At 36.9% G+C, this 19,062-nt stretch overlaps 1 protein-coding gene across 2 annotated transcripts in view; it reads right to left on the bottom strand.

The window, feature by feature from the left end:
* VWA8 (von Willebrand factor A domain containing 8) overlaps nucleotides 1–19,062 on the bottom strand; it is a 183,239-nt gene that overhangs the window by 102,358 nt on the left and 61,819 nt on the right. For both annotated transcript variants that reach the window (XM_071448324.1, XM_071448325.1), the window contains 6 exons: nucleotides 15,208–15,376; nucleotides 14,841–14,918; nucleotides 11,991–12,106; nucleotides 10,956–11,062; nucleotides 8,919–9,025; nucleotides 4,786–4,857 (listed from right to left, as the gene is read on the bottom strand). In XM_071448324.1, the coding sequence (XP_071304425.1) occupies nucleotides 4,786–4,857; nucleotides 8,919–9,025; nucleotides 10,956–11,062; nucleotides 11,991–12,106; nucleotides 14,841–14,918; nucleotides 15,208–15,376 (649 nt within the window). The remainder of the gene's footprint in view (nucleotides 1–4,785; nucleotides 4,858–8,918; nucleotides 9,026–10,955; nucleotides 11,063–11,990; nucleotides 12,107–14,840; nucleotides 14,919–15,207; nucleotides 15,377–19,062) is intronic.

The raw sequence follows: 19,062 nt of genomic DNA, 5'->3' as shown, positions 1-19,062 counted from the left end.
AGTTGATCTCCCAGTTAAAGAAAGGCAGCAGAAAGGATGAAATTACATTGTCAGGGAAATATATTAGCAAATGTACCAGAATGCTATTACATTTCTAAGTCCTTTTAATCACTGAATAGTTGGGGTTGAAAGGGAACTCTGGAGATCATCTAGTCCAACCACCCTGCTAAAGCAGGTTCACCTACAGCAGGTTGCAGAGGATTGCATTAAGGAGGGTTTTGAGAATCTCCAGGGAAGGAGACTTCATGGCCTCCCTGGGCAGCGTGTTCCAATGCTCTTTCACTTTCACAGTAAAGAAGTTTTTCCTTGTATTCAGATGGAACTTCCTGTGTTTCAGTTTGTGCCCAATGCCCTTGTCCTACTGCTGAGCACCACTGAAAAGAATCGGGCCCTGTTGCCTCAACAACCACCCTTAAGGTATTTGTATACAAGACCCCAAAGATTTGACAAGATGCCCTTCCACAAGCTATAGAGGCCCTGCTCCCTCAACCTTTGCACGTAAGAGAGAAGCTCCAGTCCACCCATAGGACACTCATAGCCTTCATAGGCTGGACATAGTACTCATAATTCATGTATTTCTGCTTACTGTGGGTTCACATCAACACTTTAAACAAGTGTTGCTAGAGTTTCTTTCAGATTATTTACAACATTTAGCACCTTCATAGAATTCTTCATTCTACTTCTGAACAGCTCATTCAATAACTCGTGGCAACAGAGTGATGCCAAATAAAATAACCTCAAGTTTGCTTAACATGCTGCTGGGTGTTTTAGAATTTCATGGTAATAAAACAATTCAGAAGTGAGAAGGTTGTGAGCCTTCTCTATCCAGGAAGCCACAGATCCTATAAATAACTATATAGAAGTAACTATAATAAGTAATTATAAATACTATGTGTGGTATCTTCAAAGACAGATGATGGCTGCCAAGACCTCACCTATGACTAATAAAGGTGAAAGCATCCAACACATACCCTTTATCTTTTACATAACCTCCAAACACAACAATTTGTGAAATGTTATATTTAACCTTTAAAATTGTGAGATGAAATAAAATCATTTCAGCCAATGCTCTTTCCAAAGGTTTTCCACATAAACAAATTCTATTTATTAACATAGTTTCTCTTGCATTTGCCAAAGAAAATCCAAGGAGACAGTAAAAGACAGCACGTAGTGGCCAATCAAAGAACTGCACATTGTCTATCAGGAAAAATATCACAAAAACACAGTCTAAAAATTTTCCTAGGTAGTAAGAATCACTACCCAGTCTGTCTCCTGAAGCTCAAAAGCTGCAAGACCTGTATTTAATGAGTACATAACAGTCATTGCAACATTTGAAATAACTGGGGGTTCTTGCTGTTCTTTGCCTGCTGGTGTGAGAGTAATATGCAGCTTCTTACTCTCAGCCAAAGAAGGAGCTGCTTTGCAGGTGCTTTGAAAAACTATAGATGGATTCATTCACACTCAGACTACAGGCTCATTCAGGAAGCAATATCAGAAACCATAGTTAAGGCACTGGCATGTCCTTTACTTGGAAGCTACTTCATAGCTGGAAATATCTATCATATCATATCATATCATATGAACTCAAAGAAACCTGTTTGTTTGTATACAAAATGGAAACACATCCAAAGTAAATCATCAACCACTGTAAACAAATATTTATATTTCATGTAAAACATTTATACTGTGAAATCCTAGGCCATATAAGCCCCAGGGAACAAACATGAATGAAGTGCTGTAAAGCAGTTTACTTCAGAAGCTGAGTACTTCTAAAAATATCTGTTGGCATCTTACATTGTCTTCAAACTCTCCTCCATTTCATTAAGAAAGCCAGTTCCTAACATCCACCAAGATAATTTAATTATAATTTACTGATAATAATCATCAGAGTCTGTACCTTGAAAACAGTCTTGGTAAAAGGGTTCTCATCAGGCAGCTCTTAGAGTTATAGAAGAAACCACATTTACAGACTTTGAAAAGACAGAGGTCTTAAGCTAACAGGAATCTTGTGTGTGTACATGTGTTGTGCAAATAGAAGAGGCAAAGGTGGAAAAACACATTAAGTCAACCAACCAAAACCAAATCCAGACTCTAAAAGAAAGACTACAGGTCAAGCTTGCACATTAAATCACAGCTGAATGGAGATACTTACACAGTCATTATTTTAAAAGACCAAATTATGTCCTAAGGTAAATGCCAACTCAATTAAATATCTAGGAAATGACACAAGCATTCAAAGGGATGTTAGTCCTATGTTTTGAAATACTCCAGTTCAGAGAATTTGAATTTTCAGTTAATACACTGAATTTCCATGATTCACTCGTTCACTAATAAGACACTTAAGACAAAGGAACTCAAAACAGTACTTTGTATCTCCTCAAAATCATTATCTGTTTTTTCCAAATGGGAAAAACAAGTACACACTGATGTATATATCAAGGCATCACAAAACTCTAGCTTCTTATACAGACTGAACTGATAGAAGTGACTGAACAGAAAAAAAAAGAATGTTTTTTTAAAATAATTTTCTTTACAAAAAATTTATGAAAACACTAATATCTTCAATGAGGTATCTACACATACTGCATGAAAGCACAATTGATGCAATGTGGTTGCTTTTAAAGTACTTGAACATGATTCATCACAAGCTGCACAAAGTTACAGTAAAATATTTAAGGAATTAGCCAAGGAATTTCTAAGTGGTTAGTGACCATTCCCGAGAAATGAAGAATGATTGCTGTGGTACTGAAAAGACTGCAGAATGGCAAATACAGCACTTCAAACTTAAAAACAGTATTTTGAAAGGAAAAGGCCTGTTGGTCTTTTCTTAGTCACACATAAAAACTCTGGAACAAATTTGTAAAGAGTAAACCTGGAAGTACTCAAAAGTATGTTAGCAATTAAAAAAAAACAACTGTACTGCTGATTTGCCAAAGAGAAAGCACAGCAAATCAACTAATTTTCCAACTTAATGGTACAGCTGAGCTGATGTCTGGAATCAAAGCAATATGTTCCAATACTTCAATCCAGTCAAATCTTTTAATGCTGTCTTCAAGTAGAGACTCAAAAGATGGAAGAAAATCTGACATGCATTAAATTATTAGAATGAGAATACATCTGCTGGAAAAATCCATTATATCCTAATAATTGTACTTGCATAGTCTTCAAAACTTTTCTGCCAAATGAGGCACGTGTCAGAGCTCTGATTTACCACTGGTATAAACAAGCTCTTTCCCCACACCTAGGGTTTTACTTGTTGTATTGAAGGTCAGCTCTGACACAGTTTTCCTGCTTTGCTGGGGTTCCTTTTGTCCCCCATGCCATGGGAGCTGCATTTACACTCAAGCCCTTTCTTTGGTTCCTTCCCAGCCTGCACTGAGGCGATGCTATGCTTGGCCCTGTATCTTGCTGATCCCATTCTGGACCTGCTGACTTGACTTCCCAGCTGGATCTCAGACTTGCCTCATTCACCATGGACCAGTCTGGCAGCCACTGAGCACTTGGGTGACCATGGCTGCTGTCCCCACACCTACTACTCTTGCTTTGGCACTGAGGGACTGCAAAAGTTATCATTAAGGACTCTGTCCCTGCCTCTGTTTTCTCGTGGTTCAGCCTGCTCCTCCTATTCCTTGCCAGCAATTGCTGCAGGCAATCTGTACTACATAACAGTTTCAATACCAGCTTGGAAGCAGGCATAGACAGCACTGTTTATGAAGTACAATAAATAGATCTTGTTTCATTCATGAAATAGATCAATTTCTATTTATGAAGAGATTAAACCTTTTGGAGAAGCTGGCATTATCCTTCAAAAGTCTACAGAGGTTTCAAATAAACCGTCTTTGTAAATTCAAGTTGATAACAAGGATGTTAAACAGATGAGAGTATACTTCAATATATGCACATTAATAATAATTAGCATTTTATATTCATTGCCGTGTTGGTTAGATTGCTAGTGCTTTGTGTTAGACATGTTCTACAGACTACTGCAAAACAAAAAGAGAAACATCTGCTAAAAAATTATTGTATCCTTGCTAAGGGACAGCTAAACTAAAGGGGGATTACTTTTGGGGGAAAAAAACAATCTCAACAATGAGGTATTGATAAGCAAAGATACCAGTCAAAGAACTATACAAATCTGTTAGTTTTTTAGAGAAAATGAATATTTGGCTGTCAATAAGATTTATGTAATACTGAAGTGTACACCTCTTACCTACCACTGGAGATTTTAAAGGAGTGGTTTGATACATAGTCAAGAAGGATAACCAAAGCCATTAACTGAAGATTTTAATGCTAATGTTACATACAGCTATTACTATGTCAAGAGAGGTTTAGATTGGGTATCAGAAAAAGGTTTATCACCCAGAGGGTGTTTGGGCACTGGAACAGGCTCCCCAGGGGATTGGTCAGGCTTGACAGAGTTTAAGAAGCATTTGGTCAGCACTTTCAGGCACAGCATGTGATTCTTGAGGATGGTCCTTTGCAGGACGAGGAGTTGTACTTTCATAATCCTTCATAATCCTGTGGGTCCCTTCCAACTCAGAATATTCTGTGATTATTGCCTTGACTTTTTACTCTGACAGCCATATACAACACATTTACGGCACTTACATTTTCCACAAATGTGTGCCTATAAAACCCCTGGACAATGCAAAATAAGGAATTGAAAAATGGGCCAAATACCTCAGTAACAGAAATGAATACAATTACAAAGAAGCAAAACAGAGATTTAATTATATTATTGAATAACGAGTTTGTTCCATGCATTGCAAGAAATATTTCGCTCACCTGGTTGCCAACTAAAAGAAGATGTTCTCCCAGCAGAAAGTCCTTGAGCATATCTTCCATTACCATCATATGCTAGAGAAAAAACCACAAATTTTTCACTTGATTTTATGCTCTCAGGTTTATGCATTCACTAATGATAGTGGTACAACAGGAACCTAACTTCAAGCATTTGGGGCCAGATATTTTTGAGCTTTATACTTATAGCTACTTATTTCATAGCAAGAGCCTCTCAGCCAATAATAGTAGAGGCAATATATCCAGTAATTAGAACAAGGAAGCATTTACATCCTCTGCTCAAACTCATTGTGGGAGCCTGATTTCCCTACTTTTAATTCTCTGTAATCATTCCTTGTATGTTTCCTTTTAGCCTAGCTGAATGCTTGTCACCCAGACTGTAAGAACTTTCTGTAGTTTGTGCCAACCTTCCAGCAATATCCTAGTAGAACATTGCAGAAACCAAATAGAGAGAATCAAAGACATATGCTAATTACACACATATATATTATTGAACATTAAACACCAGGTCTAACTTAATAACAAATATACTTTTTCTGTTCTAATCAAACTTTATTTTCAAGGAAAATAAAGACAGGAATATGCATATTCAAGTCCGAAAGTGTCTATATTTATCTTACAATATGTGCCCATTAAATTTTTATTAATTATTAGTTCATATGTGCCTAATTGAAGCCAAAATGCTGGAGGTATATTTTTGCATATATCCAGTATCATAACAGGTAACACACACTGTACATCCTTTAACCTTATCTCGCTTCTCACAAATTATTTGTTTCAAAGGATAGAAAGGATTTCAGGATAATGCAGACTACTTTACTCGCAATAAAGTCGTGTATATTTCTCCACTGTATCTAGTAAAAATAGGTCATCTGTAAGTAGGTCAGTCAACCTACTTAGAGAAATGAATGATTGTCTTTAAATAAATACATTATCATCTCATCTCTAGGACTTGATTAATATAAAAATTAAAAATCAGCAGCTTGCTTATAATTTCTGAGCATAAAACCCCTTTGTTTCTGTGTGAAGGATATTTTAAATTTCCAAATCTGTCTAGAACACAGGCTGGGGGTGGGGAAAGAAACTCTTGTAAACATAGCTTAATACCGTGAAATCCTAACCAGGCATTTCAAAAGACTACTGAATGCTCAACACACCATTTAAGGAGAGCACTTCAAGGCAAATTATAATAATTTTTTGCATGTGTATACACTAGGAATTTATAACTGAGGAAAATAAATTTGACCAGATATAGGAGAAATTCTAGTAAGTCAGTTTACCACACACACTGCTTACAATTTTAAATTTTATTTCTAAGGCACAAATACAATCCTTTTGATGACTTTTTTTTATCCTAGATTAACAAATATACATACAGTATGGTTCCCTTGCAAAGCAGCTTACCACCAGAAATACTATGTATTGATACTTCTTCTTTTGTTGGTTCTTTTTTTGCACCAGGACTTAAATTAGCATTGTATTATGATACCTGCAGACATTTAATACTACCTGTTTAGGCAAAGGAGTTGTAAGTAGACACATCCATCACCTTTATCAATCCATGTTCCCCAGTGCCTTGTCTGAAAATTGCATTTGGCATATTACCTAAAAAAATTATTCCCATCCCTATGACACCTGTTGTGGACCAACAGCAATGTTTTATGGCAATATTAAATTTCACTGTAATGTGAATTGTTTCAAGACCAAACATACAAAGGCAAAAATCTATGTGTTTCATTACACTGTGCAGCACTACAAAGGGCTGAGGACATATTTTTTCTCTGTTTTCAGTTTATTTCTGTAGCTTTAGGTAAGAAAGCACTGCACTAAACTCAAATAAAATTTGTTCTCCAGCAGGTTTTGTTAAATGATCATTGTAGCACTTGAATCACCAAACTGAAAAGTAGCAATACAGAAAATAAGAGTAGAATTCATTTAGAAATTGGAACACCTATCCTGACTGGTATTTGGTTGCTGTTTCCTTTAGCTTTTAGCAGGCATATCTATTCAAAGAAAGATACAGAGCAGCAGCAATTTTAACAGAGGTTCTCTGCAGCAATTTTAACAGAGGTTCACTGAATAAAATCTGAATGCAGTTTTGTCTACAGTTTTCTGAAGCTATAAGCGAGAAGGTGGAAAAAGCAAAGCAGGTGGTAAGTCCCAGGAGAACTCAGGATTTCCTTTCCAACAGACACAAGTTATATGCTTTATCAAAATGGTAACAGAACAAAATCTCACATGAAATGTTAGTAGGGAAGATGAAGTCTGTCATCTGTTCCCCTTACATGGCTTGTCATCACCTTCAATAGGTGATACCCACATAGCATAGTCTTTCTGGGGCAAAATTATACATGAGGTACAAAAAAGACTAGGAAAAGAAAGTATGGAAATCCATACCAGGCCCCTAAAAGCAAAGTATTTCACAAGATCATGCTATCTGTATTGCCTTTCAGTAGGAAAATATTTTAAAGGTAACCAAGAGAGTAAATCTCTTCCTAGGCTTTTATGCTAGACAGAGAAGAAAGCTGCTCTACAAAACGGGGTGCTGGAGAAACCAAAAAGCCTGGTCACAAAGCCCTTCCTTTTCCTTGTATTTATTAACCACTCTTTACTACTACTATGAACTAATTGGCACTAATGCCTAATTAATAAGCTAAACTATTTTAAAAAAATAATTAATAACTCTAATAACTACTTTTCTAAGTACTATTCTCCTTCCTTTTCAAATATGCAATATTAATTCTAATGTAAAGGAGAGTATTGGGTCTGGCTGAGATGGAGCTGGTTGGGCATGAAGGGTTGTAGTGAATGGGGTGACATCAGTTAGTAGTGGCGTTCCACCGGGCTCCAACTTAAGCCTTCTGTTCTTCATCATCTTCCTAATTGTCTTGGAAGGGATACTAAAGAATGGGAAGGGATGCTAAGCAAGTTCTCAGATGACACAAAACTGGGAAGAGCTGTTGACTTCCTTGAGGACAGGGAGGCCCTGCAGAGAGGCCTTGACAAATCACAGGGCTGGGGAATCATCACCCATATGAAGTCCAACAAGGGCAAGTGCCGGATTCTGCACCTGGGATGGGGCAACCCTGGATGTACAGACAGACTGGGGAATGAGAGGCTGGAGAGCAGTGCCATAGAAAGGGACCTGGGGGTCCTGGTCCATGGCAAGTTGAACATGAGTCAGCAGTGCCCTGGCAGCCAGGAGGGCCAACCCTGTCCTGGAGGCACCAGGCACAGCATGGCCAGCTGGGCAAGGGAGGGGATTGTCCCACTCTGTCCTGAGTTGAGGCGGCCTCTCCAGTGCTTTAGCTCCTGCTGAGCAGGGCTGGCACAGCACCAGCACTGTCTCCCCAGCACTTCCCCCCCATCAGTAGTCTGGGGTAGGCAAAATCCTGGGATAGGACACACCTAGGCCAACTGACCCAAAGTAACCACAGGTATATTCCATACCATATGACATCAGCTCAGCTACAAAAGTTAAGAAAAGGAATAGGAGTGGGGGGCATTTGTTATTTACAATGTTTGCCTTCCCAAGCAACCACCACATGTGCTGAAGTCCACAGCTTCCTGGAGAGTGGCTGAACATCACTTGCTAGTGGGAAGTAGAGATTTAAATTGTTGGTTTTTCTTTTTGATTGTGCACACAAAAATTTTTGCTTTTGCTTTTTCTTAATAAACTGCCTTATCTCAACCTAGGAGTTTTTTCCCAGACTGTTTTCTCTCCCCTCTCCACCTGGGAAGGGGGAATGATAGTGGCTTGGTGGGCACATGGAGTTCAGCCAAGGTCAACCCACCCCAGGGAGGTACAACTTTATTCAACAGGCCTGTAAAACACAGTCTCAGGATGCAATCTACAATCCAGCCCTAAGGGTGGATCAGTCCAGCAGCAGTAAACAAACAAAATGTTCAACAGAATTGTTATAATCTCTTCACACGGGGCTGAAGATATGTCTAAAATGACCACCAAATGCTATGAGAAAAATTCAAGACTAAGGAAACTACTTCAGAAATATATCCTTAAAATTTATTTAGTACATTATTTACTACACATATAAGCATACCCATTAGTACACATTTAACAAACTTTTCTAACTCAGAAGTCAGAGATTTGTACTTACTTGTGCATTTTCATAAAACAAAACATCTGGCACTTTCATTTTCTCAGCTGAGTTATATATTGGCATGGTCACAGAGCCTATCTTCAGAATCCCGTTGTTTATTTCACCTAGTCATTTTCCAGGAAACAAACAAATGTATTTCTTACAACATCTTCTAAGCAGACAATGCAATCAATACCTAACATTCGCAAGTAACGATTTACAGATTCTAACAAGGCTCTGGTTTGCAGTTAATTATTTCTATCTAAAGAAAGAAAACACTTGGAAGAGTATCAATTTACAAAAGGCTGCATTATCATGAATTTGAATTCTCTTTAAAACTGTAAAGAAGTGTATTACAATAAATGATAAAAAGGTGATCTTACACGAAAAGGACCATAAGAAATATCAGAAATTGTGAGCACTGCCTTGGTCTAATTTGATACTCTCCTTGTACTACTGGAACATCACCAATACTTTTAGGCTATATTTTCTCAATCCACAAGGTTTCACACTTCCATTCTTCTGTCTTCCCCTGTCCCACTGTGGAGTGAGGCACGGACATGAGGTAACAAAGCTGTGTGGGGGCTCAGCTGAGAGGGGGAGCACACCTACCACAACAGTACAGAGCCACTGCTGATTCTCCCTTTCAGCACTGCATAGTTGAAATACCCCTCAACTACAGCCCCAAGAAAAAAGTAGATTAAAAACTTTTCATAGATCAAAAGAACCATAAATTCAGTACTTAGGAAAATAAAAAATAAGTGTAATTAATAAAAAATGCAATAAAAATTTTTTTTTTTTGCTACTAATTTCTTAATCTGGCATGGTATAAAACTGAAAATACCCTTATTTCTAGACAGATGTTTTTAGCTGTTTGCCTTTATGGCATGAAACAGAGAAACACAGAAAATTCAAGAGATGTATCCAGATTATATATAATGTGAATAAGAGATACAATAATACATAGATGGTTGCAGATATATATGTATATACATATGGCTGCATAGATATTTGTATATACTTGCATACACATATTGTACTGATATAATAGAAACTATATATCCATTAATATATCTTATAAAAGCATATAATATATATATAAAATATAAAAGATATATAAAAGATATAAAATCTATATATTAATATATCATATAAAATATGTACATCTATATACACAGACATTAATAAATTCATAAAAATAGAATCCACATGAATTAAAACCAAAGATGTGTTACCACTGCACAGATCTAACAGTAAAAATACAGCAATCTAATACATCACAAAACTGGGAACAAACATACAGAAGAACAAGAGCAGAGATAACACTGAGGCAGAGAACAGGAAAAACATACGACTGGAAAATGGCAAATTGCTCATAGTATGCTGCCTGACAGAGGATATGAAAAGATACAGAGCTAGCACGAAGGGGGTCATACAGGAATGAGAAAGCAGAAGTGAGAAAAATGGCAGAAGCAGAAATATATGCATGGCCCTGAAGGCGACTACAAATGATTACAAGTTGGATAAGCCAAAGAAACTATGACCTGCTCGATTAAGGTGACATGCAACTGCTACAGCAATTTAAAGAGAATAAAGAGAATTACAAAGAAGTGTGTGCAAGAATGAAAGCAAATGATGGCACAAAACTTCTAGAAGAATCTCAAAAAAAAAAAAAAAGGTGATTTTAAGAGGGGAGAGAAAGCAGCAATGTAAAAAAACAGAACAGAAAAATGCTAAGATCAAACTAAGTCTGTAACTCTACAGAGGACTAACTATCAGTGATGAAAAATGAAAAAGCAGTACTAAAAGCCTGAGACCATGGATCTTATAGACTGAGAAACACTTAAACACGATGGAAAACAAAATTCTATGAGCAGGGAACTCAGCAGACATTACAATATACTGAGAGCAGCAACACGGTCTGATAGAACAAAGTCAGAGATACAAATGAAGCAAATTACATTTAATTTTGAGGATAACTAGTACACCTTTATACATCCAGCAATTTGAGTAACATTCATGCAGAGCAGGAAAAAAAACATAGCAGAAGCTTACATGTGTAATCCTTTCCCTCTAGTTTTTCTGTGTCATCTGGACTTGTTTCAATACCAGAATCCTGCAGATTTTTGTGTAAAGCTGATCTGGCAAGGTTTGGTAAAAATCTAAAAGAAGGAGAATAATAGGGAGGCTGTATTTTAAGGGTTTTTCTTTCAAAAGTTTTCAGTATTTTCTGTAATCTAAAAATCTAAATCTAATGTAATTGGTAATCTAAAATGAAGATTCATTTGCACCTCCAAATCCTGAATGTCTATTCCTTTCACAAAATGCCTTCCACATTTCACCTGTCCCCAAGGAGAGGAACTGAGCTTCTTTCATAGGCAATGAACTACACTTGCGGTGGTGCATTCTTTTTTAAAGGCTTCAGTGTTATCAAATATTGCAATAGGGTTGTAATGGAGGGTGGTTTAGAACAGGAGACATGTCATGTCCTCATCTATTACAAGTAAGAGCCACAACAGAAACAATTGCTTTTGGAAATACCTTTTCTCATTACTCAATTCACTTGGATCTCAGAGACGGAGTAAGTTCTGAGGTGTCTAGAACTAGACCCTAGCAGTTTTCCAAACCTTTTGATCATAACAACTTGCTTTCTTTTGGAGAGGAAAAAACCCCAAAAAATCCACAAACAGACCAAAACCCACAAACAAAATCTCAAAGCAAACAAAACTCTTGTAACTCTTCTAGATACAGCTTTTAGAACTGAAACCAAGTGTCCATGAAACCTAAGTCAAACTAGACATTAATATGGCTCTGCTTTGAGTGTTTTTAGACAGTGAAGCTATGCTGATAATGGTGACCTAATTTATATAATGTAATGACATATCTTCATAAAGATGGGAAAAGCGTATCAAATCCTTTCTACTTATCTTCCAGGTTTGATAATACCACAGAAATATTCTTAAAGAAATTACTAACCTCAAGGAGCAAGACAGCAATTGCGCTAATTACTAAAACACATTAAAAGCTATCTTGCATGTTAGCCACTGACCAAGAAGCTCTTGGAACTTCCACCAAATCTAGCAGTTCTACCTGGAAAGGCAGGCTTTATTAACAGCATCATAAAGGCTTTCATCTGGATGTTGTGACAGTCGACGGCAAATTCGCAACAGTTGTCGAGTAGATAAAAACGAGGCCAGTGACTGTGCCTGTCAAAGAATACAGGGTAGTTTAATTATTCAATCTGTGTGAGGGATTTAGAGCAAACAAGTCAGGAGAAAAATGCAATCCAAAAGGAATAATTTCAACTTTTCTCCTGATTCATAGATGCTTTGCGCCTTCTACAGCAAATCGTGCACTTTAATAGGCAAGCTTGTATTTTTGCAGTAAGTCACTGTCATGGAAATCATTATGACACCAAAAGATTAGTCTTAAAATGTCACTTGATAAGCAACAGGAAGAAAAATGTGCTGTGAACTGAATTTTATGTGCAATATAAACCCTAACTTTAATATCTGCAATAAAAAGCAGGTTAGTTACTGTGAAAGGATCAATGTGCTAAAAAGTCATCTGCTCTTCACAAACTAAATATGAGCTCCACATGTAATGCTCTGGCAGAAAGGTCTGGCAGGATTCTTAGACATATAAACAAGACAACACTGGGCAGCAGTATGGAGATTGTATCACCTCTGCACACGCCTTCTGGGCGGGCCATTACTGGAACACTGTGTCCTTTGCTGTTGTCCACATATTAAAACAAATGCTAAAACTGGATATGAACCAGCAAAGATTTACAGAAATTATTCAATGCTTGGGAAGGCAGACCTCAAACAAACACAGCAAAATTTATAAAACCAAACAGAAAGAATCACAAAACAAGCAACCATGTATTTAAAGAAGGATCCAAAGACTGAGAAAGAAATCATTCTATAATTATATCTACCGGATGAAGGTATCTAATACAAATAGGTTCCTTATTTTAGCAGGAAACACACAACAATGAGTGTGATCTGATAAGTCACGCCATGTTTTGCCTGGGTCAAGTGAAATATTTTAATTAGGTAATTTCAAAATGTTTTGTTTGGGTTTACACAAGTTTATATAAAATTTCTAACTGCAAAAAAAAAAAGTCAGCTCTATGAAATCACACAAAACTTCTCTCAAATTATGAGAAAGGAAAGAATAATGCTTTTTAGCATATCTCTGAGCAATGAGAAAAATTATTTAGATGGGGTAACTGCAAAGATTACTATTCCTGTTCCTCCTGCTTTCACTGACAGAAGATTGTGAAGCATCTTCTGAACAACCATAGTTTACAAGCAAGCACTGTAAATGATGACATTTCATGAGTTACTTCAAGACCTACTCAGCCATGCCTGAAGCAAGGGCAAGGGTATATGTTCTCTCCTTACTATCCATAGAGGATAGGACCATTGGGGAAAAGTTGCATCACGTCTTCTGAGTATTTCCAACTGGTCGTTGAAAGTATTGTCAACAAAATTTCCTCCTCTATTACCTGATTTGTTTGGGTTTTTTTTATATTGAACAACTGCAAACATAAAATTGTGTGAGTGACAATTTTTTTAATATGTATCTATGAGGCATCTAATTCAACAGGATCTTGATTGTGGCCTCCAGATTCTATTGTAAATCAAGCAAACAATTACAATGACGTGGACAATGCCCACAGAGTGAACAGTTTACAGGTATTCTGTTGTTAACAAAACAACTTGAAACAATGGTTAATATTTCAGTATAATCTCTGGCAGACATTTATTTACTTAGCCAACCCTATAAATAGCCTAATGTACATTAGGCACACATTTCATCTCTCTGCACAGGTGTGCTGTCTCCAACACGTCTCATGTCACTACTGATCTACAAGAATCCTCTCTCGAACCATACTGTGACCTACTTCTCATTCAGCATCACATAATTCATTTAGATATTTCACAATTCTACAGATATCCACATATATGGAAAAGATTTTTGTGGTGCTTTATTCAGGCATGGTATGTCTCCAAGTATGTCAAAACTGATACATTTATACATTAGATGTAGGAAGCTCAATCGATGATTATAACAACTGCCCCAACAGTGTACCTAAAAGTCAATTTTTTCTTACTTTTTTTAAGCTCAAAAGAACATAACAGCCTCTCTCAGCTTCTTAAATAGAAAAACTATAAAAACTATTATCAATGTTAAAATAGTGAAAACTAAGGACAACAAATTAAATTTCTTAAGTACCAGTTAAGCTGGTACTGCTGGATTCCATCAAAAATTTTTTACATTTTACTTACATCAAAGGTATGCTGTGTTTTAGCTGCCATAGCAATAATTTCTTTTTCTTTTCACCATGATGTAACTGTATTTTTAAAGAATTCTGTTGTCACTTTGTCAGCAGAACTTATTTTTCCTGACATTACTTCTTTAACAGAATAGCCTCTAGGAGCAATGCAGCCAGGAGTTCTGGAGCATTCTATTTTCTGAATCTCTGCTGCTGCCCATTGTCATTTTATAATGACTACATAGCTCCTATTGCCAAAAAAAGCCCCAATAACCTCAGCTATCAATTTTCCAATTACTTAAGCAAAGTAATAAAAAAATACCTGAACATGTGATTATTATCCATACACATTCAAAAGGCACCTCAGCATGTTTCACTCTAAGCCACATACCTAGACTCACTGTGTTATGTTTTTGGTTCTCTGGGATTTGTGCAAATTCCTATAACTTAGGGAGATTCCAAATACATACATCATAAATCAAAGAAGTTTATAGTATGCAGCACAGTAATTGCCAGCAATAGCTTTCTGGGGCTGGATTTCCAATCAGGCAGCCTTTGAAATAACACTATAGCTTAGCATGTTTCACCTAGCCTTTGTAAAGACAGTCACAGCAGGAGACAGTAAATGCAAAGAGAAAAGAAGAAGAAGGGCTCACAGTGGCATCATTTGTCTCCCGAAGCTTGTGTGTTACTGACAACAACTTTTCCACAGCAGCACTGGGTACATTTGGAATCTGGTTGAATGGAAAAACAGTATTAATCTTATTGCAAGATATCCAAGTTTCATGTATGCAATAACCATAGAGTCGCCACAGTTGCTTTATGACAAAGAGTATTTTTTATTACAGCAGCATTTGATATTAAAATAAGATTTATGTCATTAAAAGATAAGCAGGTATGTTGCTTTGATAAACTTCAAAAACCAGCTCCTTTATGCTACATTGAAATAGCAATATATTTTATATGTAGCAAATAATCCTGTTCAGTAAGCCAGTAAGTGCCTAAAGTACTGAATGTACTTACCATTTTTTTAATAACTTCAATTTCTTCACTCTTGCTTAAAGATCGAACATTATGAAACAGAAACAGTGTCAAAAACTCTGGACCCAGCCACTGCTGGGTGGTACTTCCAATGACAGGAGGTTCTGCTAAGACCACTATTCTGAAAGAAGGATGGATAGGAAAGATAGACCTGCAAAAAAAGAGTTTAAACATGCATTACCTGGCTTAAGGAATGAATATCAGATTTAATTTTTACAATAAATGAGAAGAAGATAAATTATTGTACTGAAATATATCATATCATATCCAGATCATTTGCAATGCAACTTTATTTTTTAAAAAAAGACACAGGCTGCATAAGTGACTTGAATTTTTTTAAATTTACACACTTTTTTAATGCTCATAAGTCTACTCAAGTCTCTTCATTTGCAACAGGACCTGCATGCCTCAAGATGGACAATTACCACCAACTAAGCTACAGAGTATTGTGCTGTATGTCTGAAATGGGCACATCTCACTCATTCCATGGACTTTGACAAGTGCTTTACCTAGAATAGGGTCTCTCACAGGCAACTCAGGGACAAAAGCAGACCTATCAGAGCTGCAGTAATGAGTAACTTCTTTTACTGAATTAGACTGACAGAAAGGATGACACTGTAGAGATTTGCCTAGATACTGTGAAGAGCTGAATTTAGTAACAGTTTAGGAACATTCCCTTACAGATGCTCTTTGTGGTCCTTGGATTAATATGTCTAACTTCATAACACGCCTGAAAGTTATGCTTCAAAGACCAAACCAGTCACTTCACCCCTGGCTCATTTTAGAGTCAGCATGAGGAGAAAGGCCTTTCCAGTGGAAGATTGAGATTCACAAGAACTTCAGAATTGCTGTCCTGGCTCCTTAAATCAACCAAGCACAAAAGTCTAGCCACAACCAGTACTCTGCCCCTCTCATATTTTTTCAGCACCCCCAACCATATCTTCAAAGGCATCATAGGATAGAACTTTATTTGCTTTAATTTCTCTTTGCCCAAATTTTTTTTCTAATACTGTTCTGAACTTCCCTTCTTCATCCTATCTGCCTCCACAGCTTCCTGTGAAAAAACACACACTGTTCCTGGCTGTAAAAGGTACTTTTATTATTATTGTTTTTTAATTCTTTATGGGACTGGCCTCCTACCCTCAGTCAGTGTTTCCCAGTTCTCACTTGAGGATTTGGTAACTAACAGTCTTGACTCCACTGAAGATAACAGGAACTTGCAACACAGACTTAAATATACAACTTTTAGATGTGTATGTTAGGGCACTAAAAGACTGCTGCCTTGGATTTTGATATCTTGCCACCTTCACATCTTTTGTATCCCTTGTCTCTGTAATATTTTCACCTCCTCTGACTGGGCACTCATCGGTACTCATTAATCAGCACACCTGCAAGCTCACAGAATCAGTGAATATTCTGAGCTGAAAGCAACCCAGAAGGATCATCAAGTCCAGCTCTTAAGTGAATGACCCATAGAGAGATCAGACCTGTGACCTTGGTGTTATTAGCTTTGACCAACAGAGATCATCTCCAGAAGCAGCAGAAACAATGGAGTAACACATCAGAATACAAAAGCCAGTCAAATTTTGTCCAAGATGGGCTTGTTTTCATCAACTATTTTTACAGTACTCTTATTAAAATACAGGATGTTCATTTGGAAAAAGCAAGTGAAATTTGATTAGGCAGTTTATATTGCTGTTACCATGTCATTTTCCATACAAATTACTGAAGACAAACTGACAAACCTACTGCATAGTTGGCTCATCTGTACATCATAACAAGAAACCTGTGATACAACAGGGCAATTACAGCAGTCTCTTGTATCAAAGAAAACAAAGGCAGTGGTATGAGTTTTTCTCAGCTGAAAGTCATAAGCCTAGAAGCTACTCCCTGATTGATAAAAATAGAAATAGATGTCTAAAAACATCACATGAAAGAGGAACCAATGGGAATGTCACTGTCACTAAGCATAAAAGAAGGTCAGGGAACATTAGCCAACTTTATTACAGAAGAAAACATTTCCTAGATAGGATAAATACATATACTTTCAAACTTACCTTCCCTAACATTACTAAGAAAAAAAAGCAATCCTCCTCCAGATATCCATCAAATTCTGGCCCTTCTAAAACACCATAAGAGAACACAAGGAGTCAACTTTTAAGGTGAAGGAATCGTATTTCTTTTATATCACCTCCTAGTCACTGCCCTCAAAGGGCTTGGTGGGGACAGCCAGGGAGGGCATGGAAAGAAGTGGGAGGAGAGGAGATGCAAAGTCAGGGAAAGCTAATTTGGTGATATCAGTTCAATTCACTGATGTACTCTCTAGACTTGGACACCATCACTGCTGTAGGTTTCCAGGTTGTAAACATGAAAAAAAATTTTGGCTATTTCAAAAGCCTATTGTTTGGAGTGAAGTTTGCAATGCTGAAAATATCAGGCTAAGTGTATTATTAAACAAACACCATGAATGACTCAGTTCTGCAGTGCTCTCTAAGTTCCCATCTTCCATCAGCACGACTGAAGAGCTTCAAAGTTGTTCCATCACATTACAGATCAAGTCTCAAAAAGAGCACAACATGGAGAGCTCCTACATGAAGCTGTAGGTCATAGAAAAGAAGTCTTTGATGTGACAAGAAATCTTGTGGGTTTTACAGATGAAGACAAAGTAAATGTAACTTGTTAAAAACTTGGCATCTTTTAAATTAATGAGCCTCAAACATGGTGGGAAGATTTGATGTTAACTGATTCATGCAAAGAGTCTGTCCCTCTCTCTATTAAACATTTACTGACAATACAGGCAGCAAGGCATTCTCCTAATAAAATGAATGCCCTTCTTTTGACATCACTGTTTAATTTTTCAGCCAAGGATTACCACCATTGCTCTTATAAAGAAAATCACACACGTAGATCAGGGTGATTTTAGGGAAAGATTTTCTTGTTATTGATCATGGTTCTGAGCAACTGAAGCTTCTCATAAAAAAAATAGAATAAAATAAAATGCAGAACGGCATTTCTAATGCCACTTTTTGTAAGACTAAACTATTTTTGATTATCTCTTCCTGTAATATGATTTAATAAATCTCATTTTCTATCAAATTTTGTAAGTTGGGAATTATTCCAACCCTAGAACCAAAATGACCTATTGTTATTTTTTTGCTGTTTCTTTTAAATTTCAGCATAGTCCAACATTAACAGATGCCTTTATCTTAAAATTCACTTAACTGGAAAAAAGCCAAACCCCTAAACAACAAATGAAGTCAAAGCTAAAAAATGTAAGCAATTAAAAACTCTATTACTTGTTAAATTTACTCCGTGCCACAATTTCATACATCTGTCTCATCTATTGGGCATTCCCTTTCAACCTAACCACATAGAAAAGAGTCCACTCTCTGCAAGGCATTAAAACCACTAATGCATTATGAGAGACTTATTTTAGTTCTTCAACTATCCTATTATGTATCTACTCCTAGATTTCCCTATAATAGCTGCCTTTCTGTTCACCACACCAAAAACTTAGCATCAGTGTGTGCTGAGAGGGTATACCCACACAAACAGGTTATATACTGCATGCTGAGACAAACAAACAGCTCACTGCTGGATCTGTAAAGGCTGTGTGCTACCTTTACAGTATCTGTCTGGGTGAAGTAATGGATGATTACAGAAGAAATTCTATGCAGAAGTCTTGGATACGCACTCCTTGGACACACTTTCTTTTACTCTCTGAACTTGTTCAGGGAAATGAATCATGCAATCATTAAATGAATAAGTTATCAGCAGCTATAATTTCCTTCTATGTAAAATATCTTTAAGGACCATCTGTCACTTTCTCAAGGGCAG

Source organism: Agelaius tricolor, unplaced genomic scaffold, assembly GCF_023055355.1.
Source record: "Agelaius tricolor isolate 1412-34295 unplaced genomic scaffold, bAgeTri1.0.p SCAF_26, whole genome shotgun sequence".
Taxonomy (NCBI): Eukaryota; Metazoa; Chordata; class Aves; order Passeriformes; family Icteridae; genus Agelaius; species Agelaius tricolor.
Note: the sequence above shows the minus strand (reverse complement) of the source record. Positions and strands in the feature narration are given on the sequence as shown.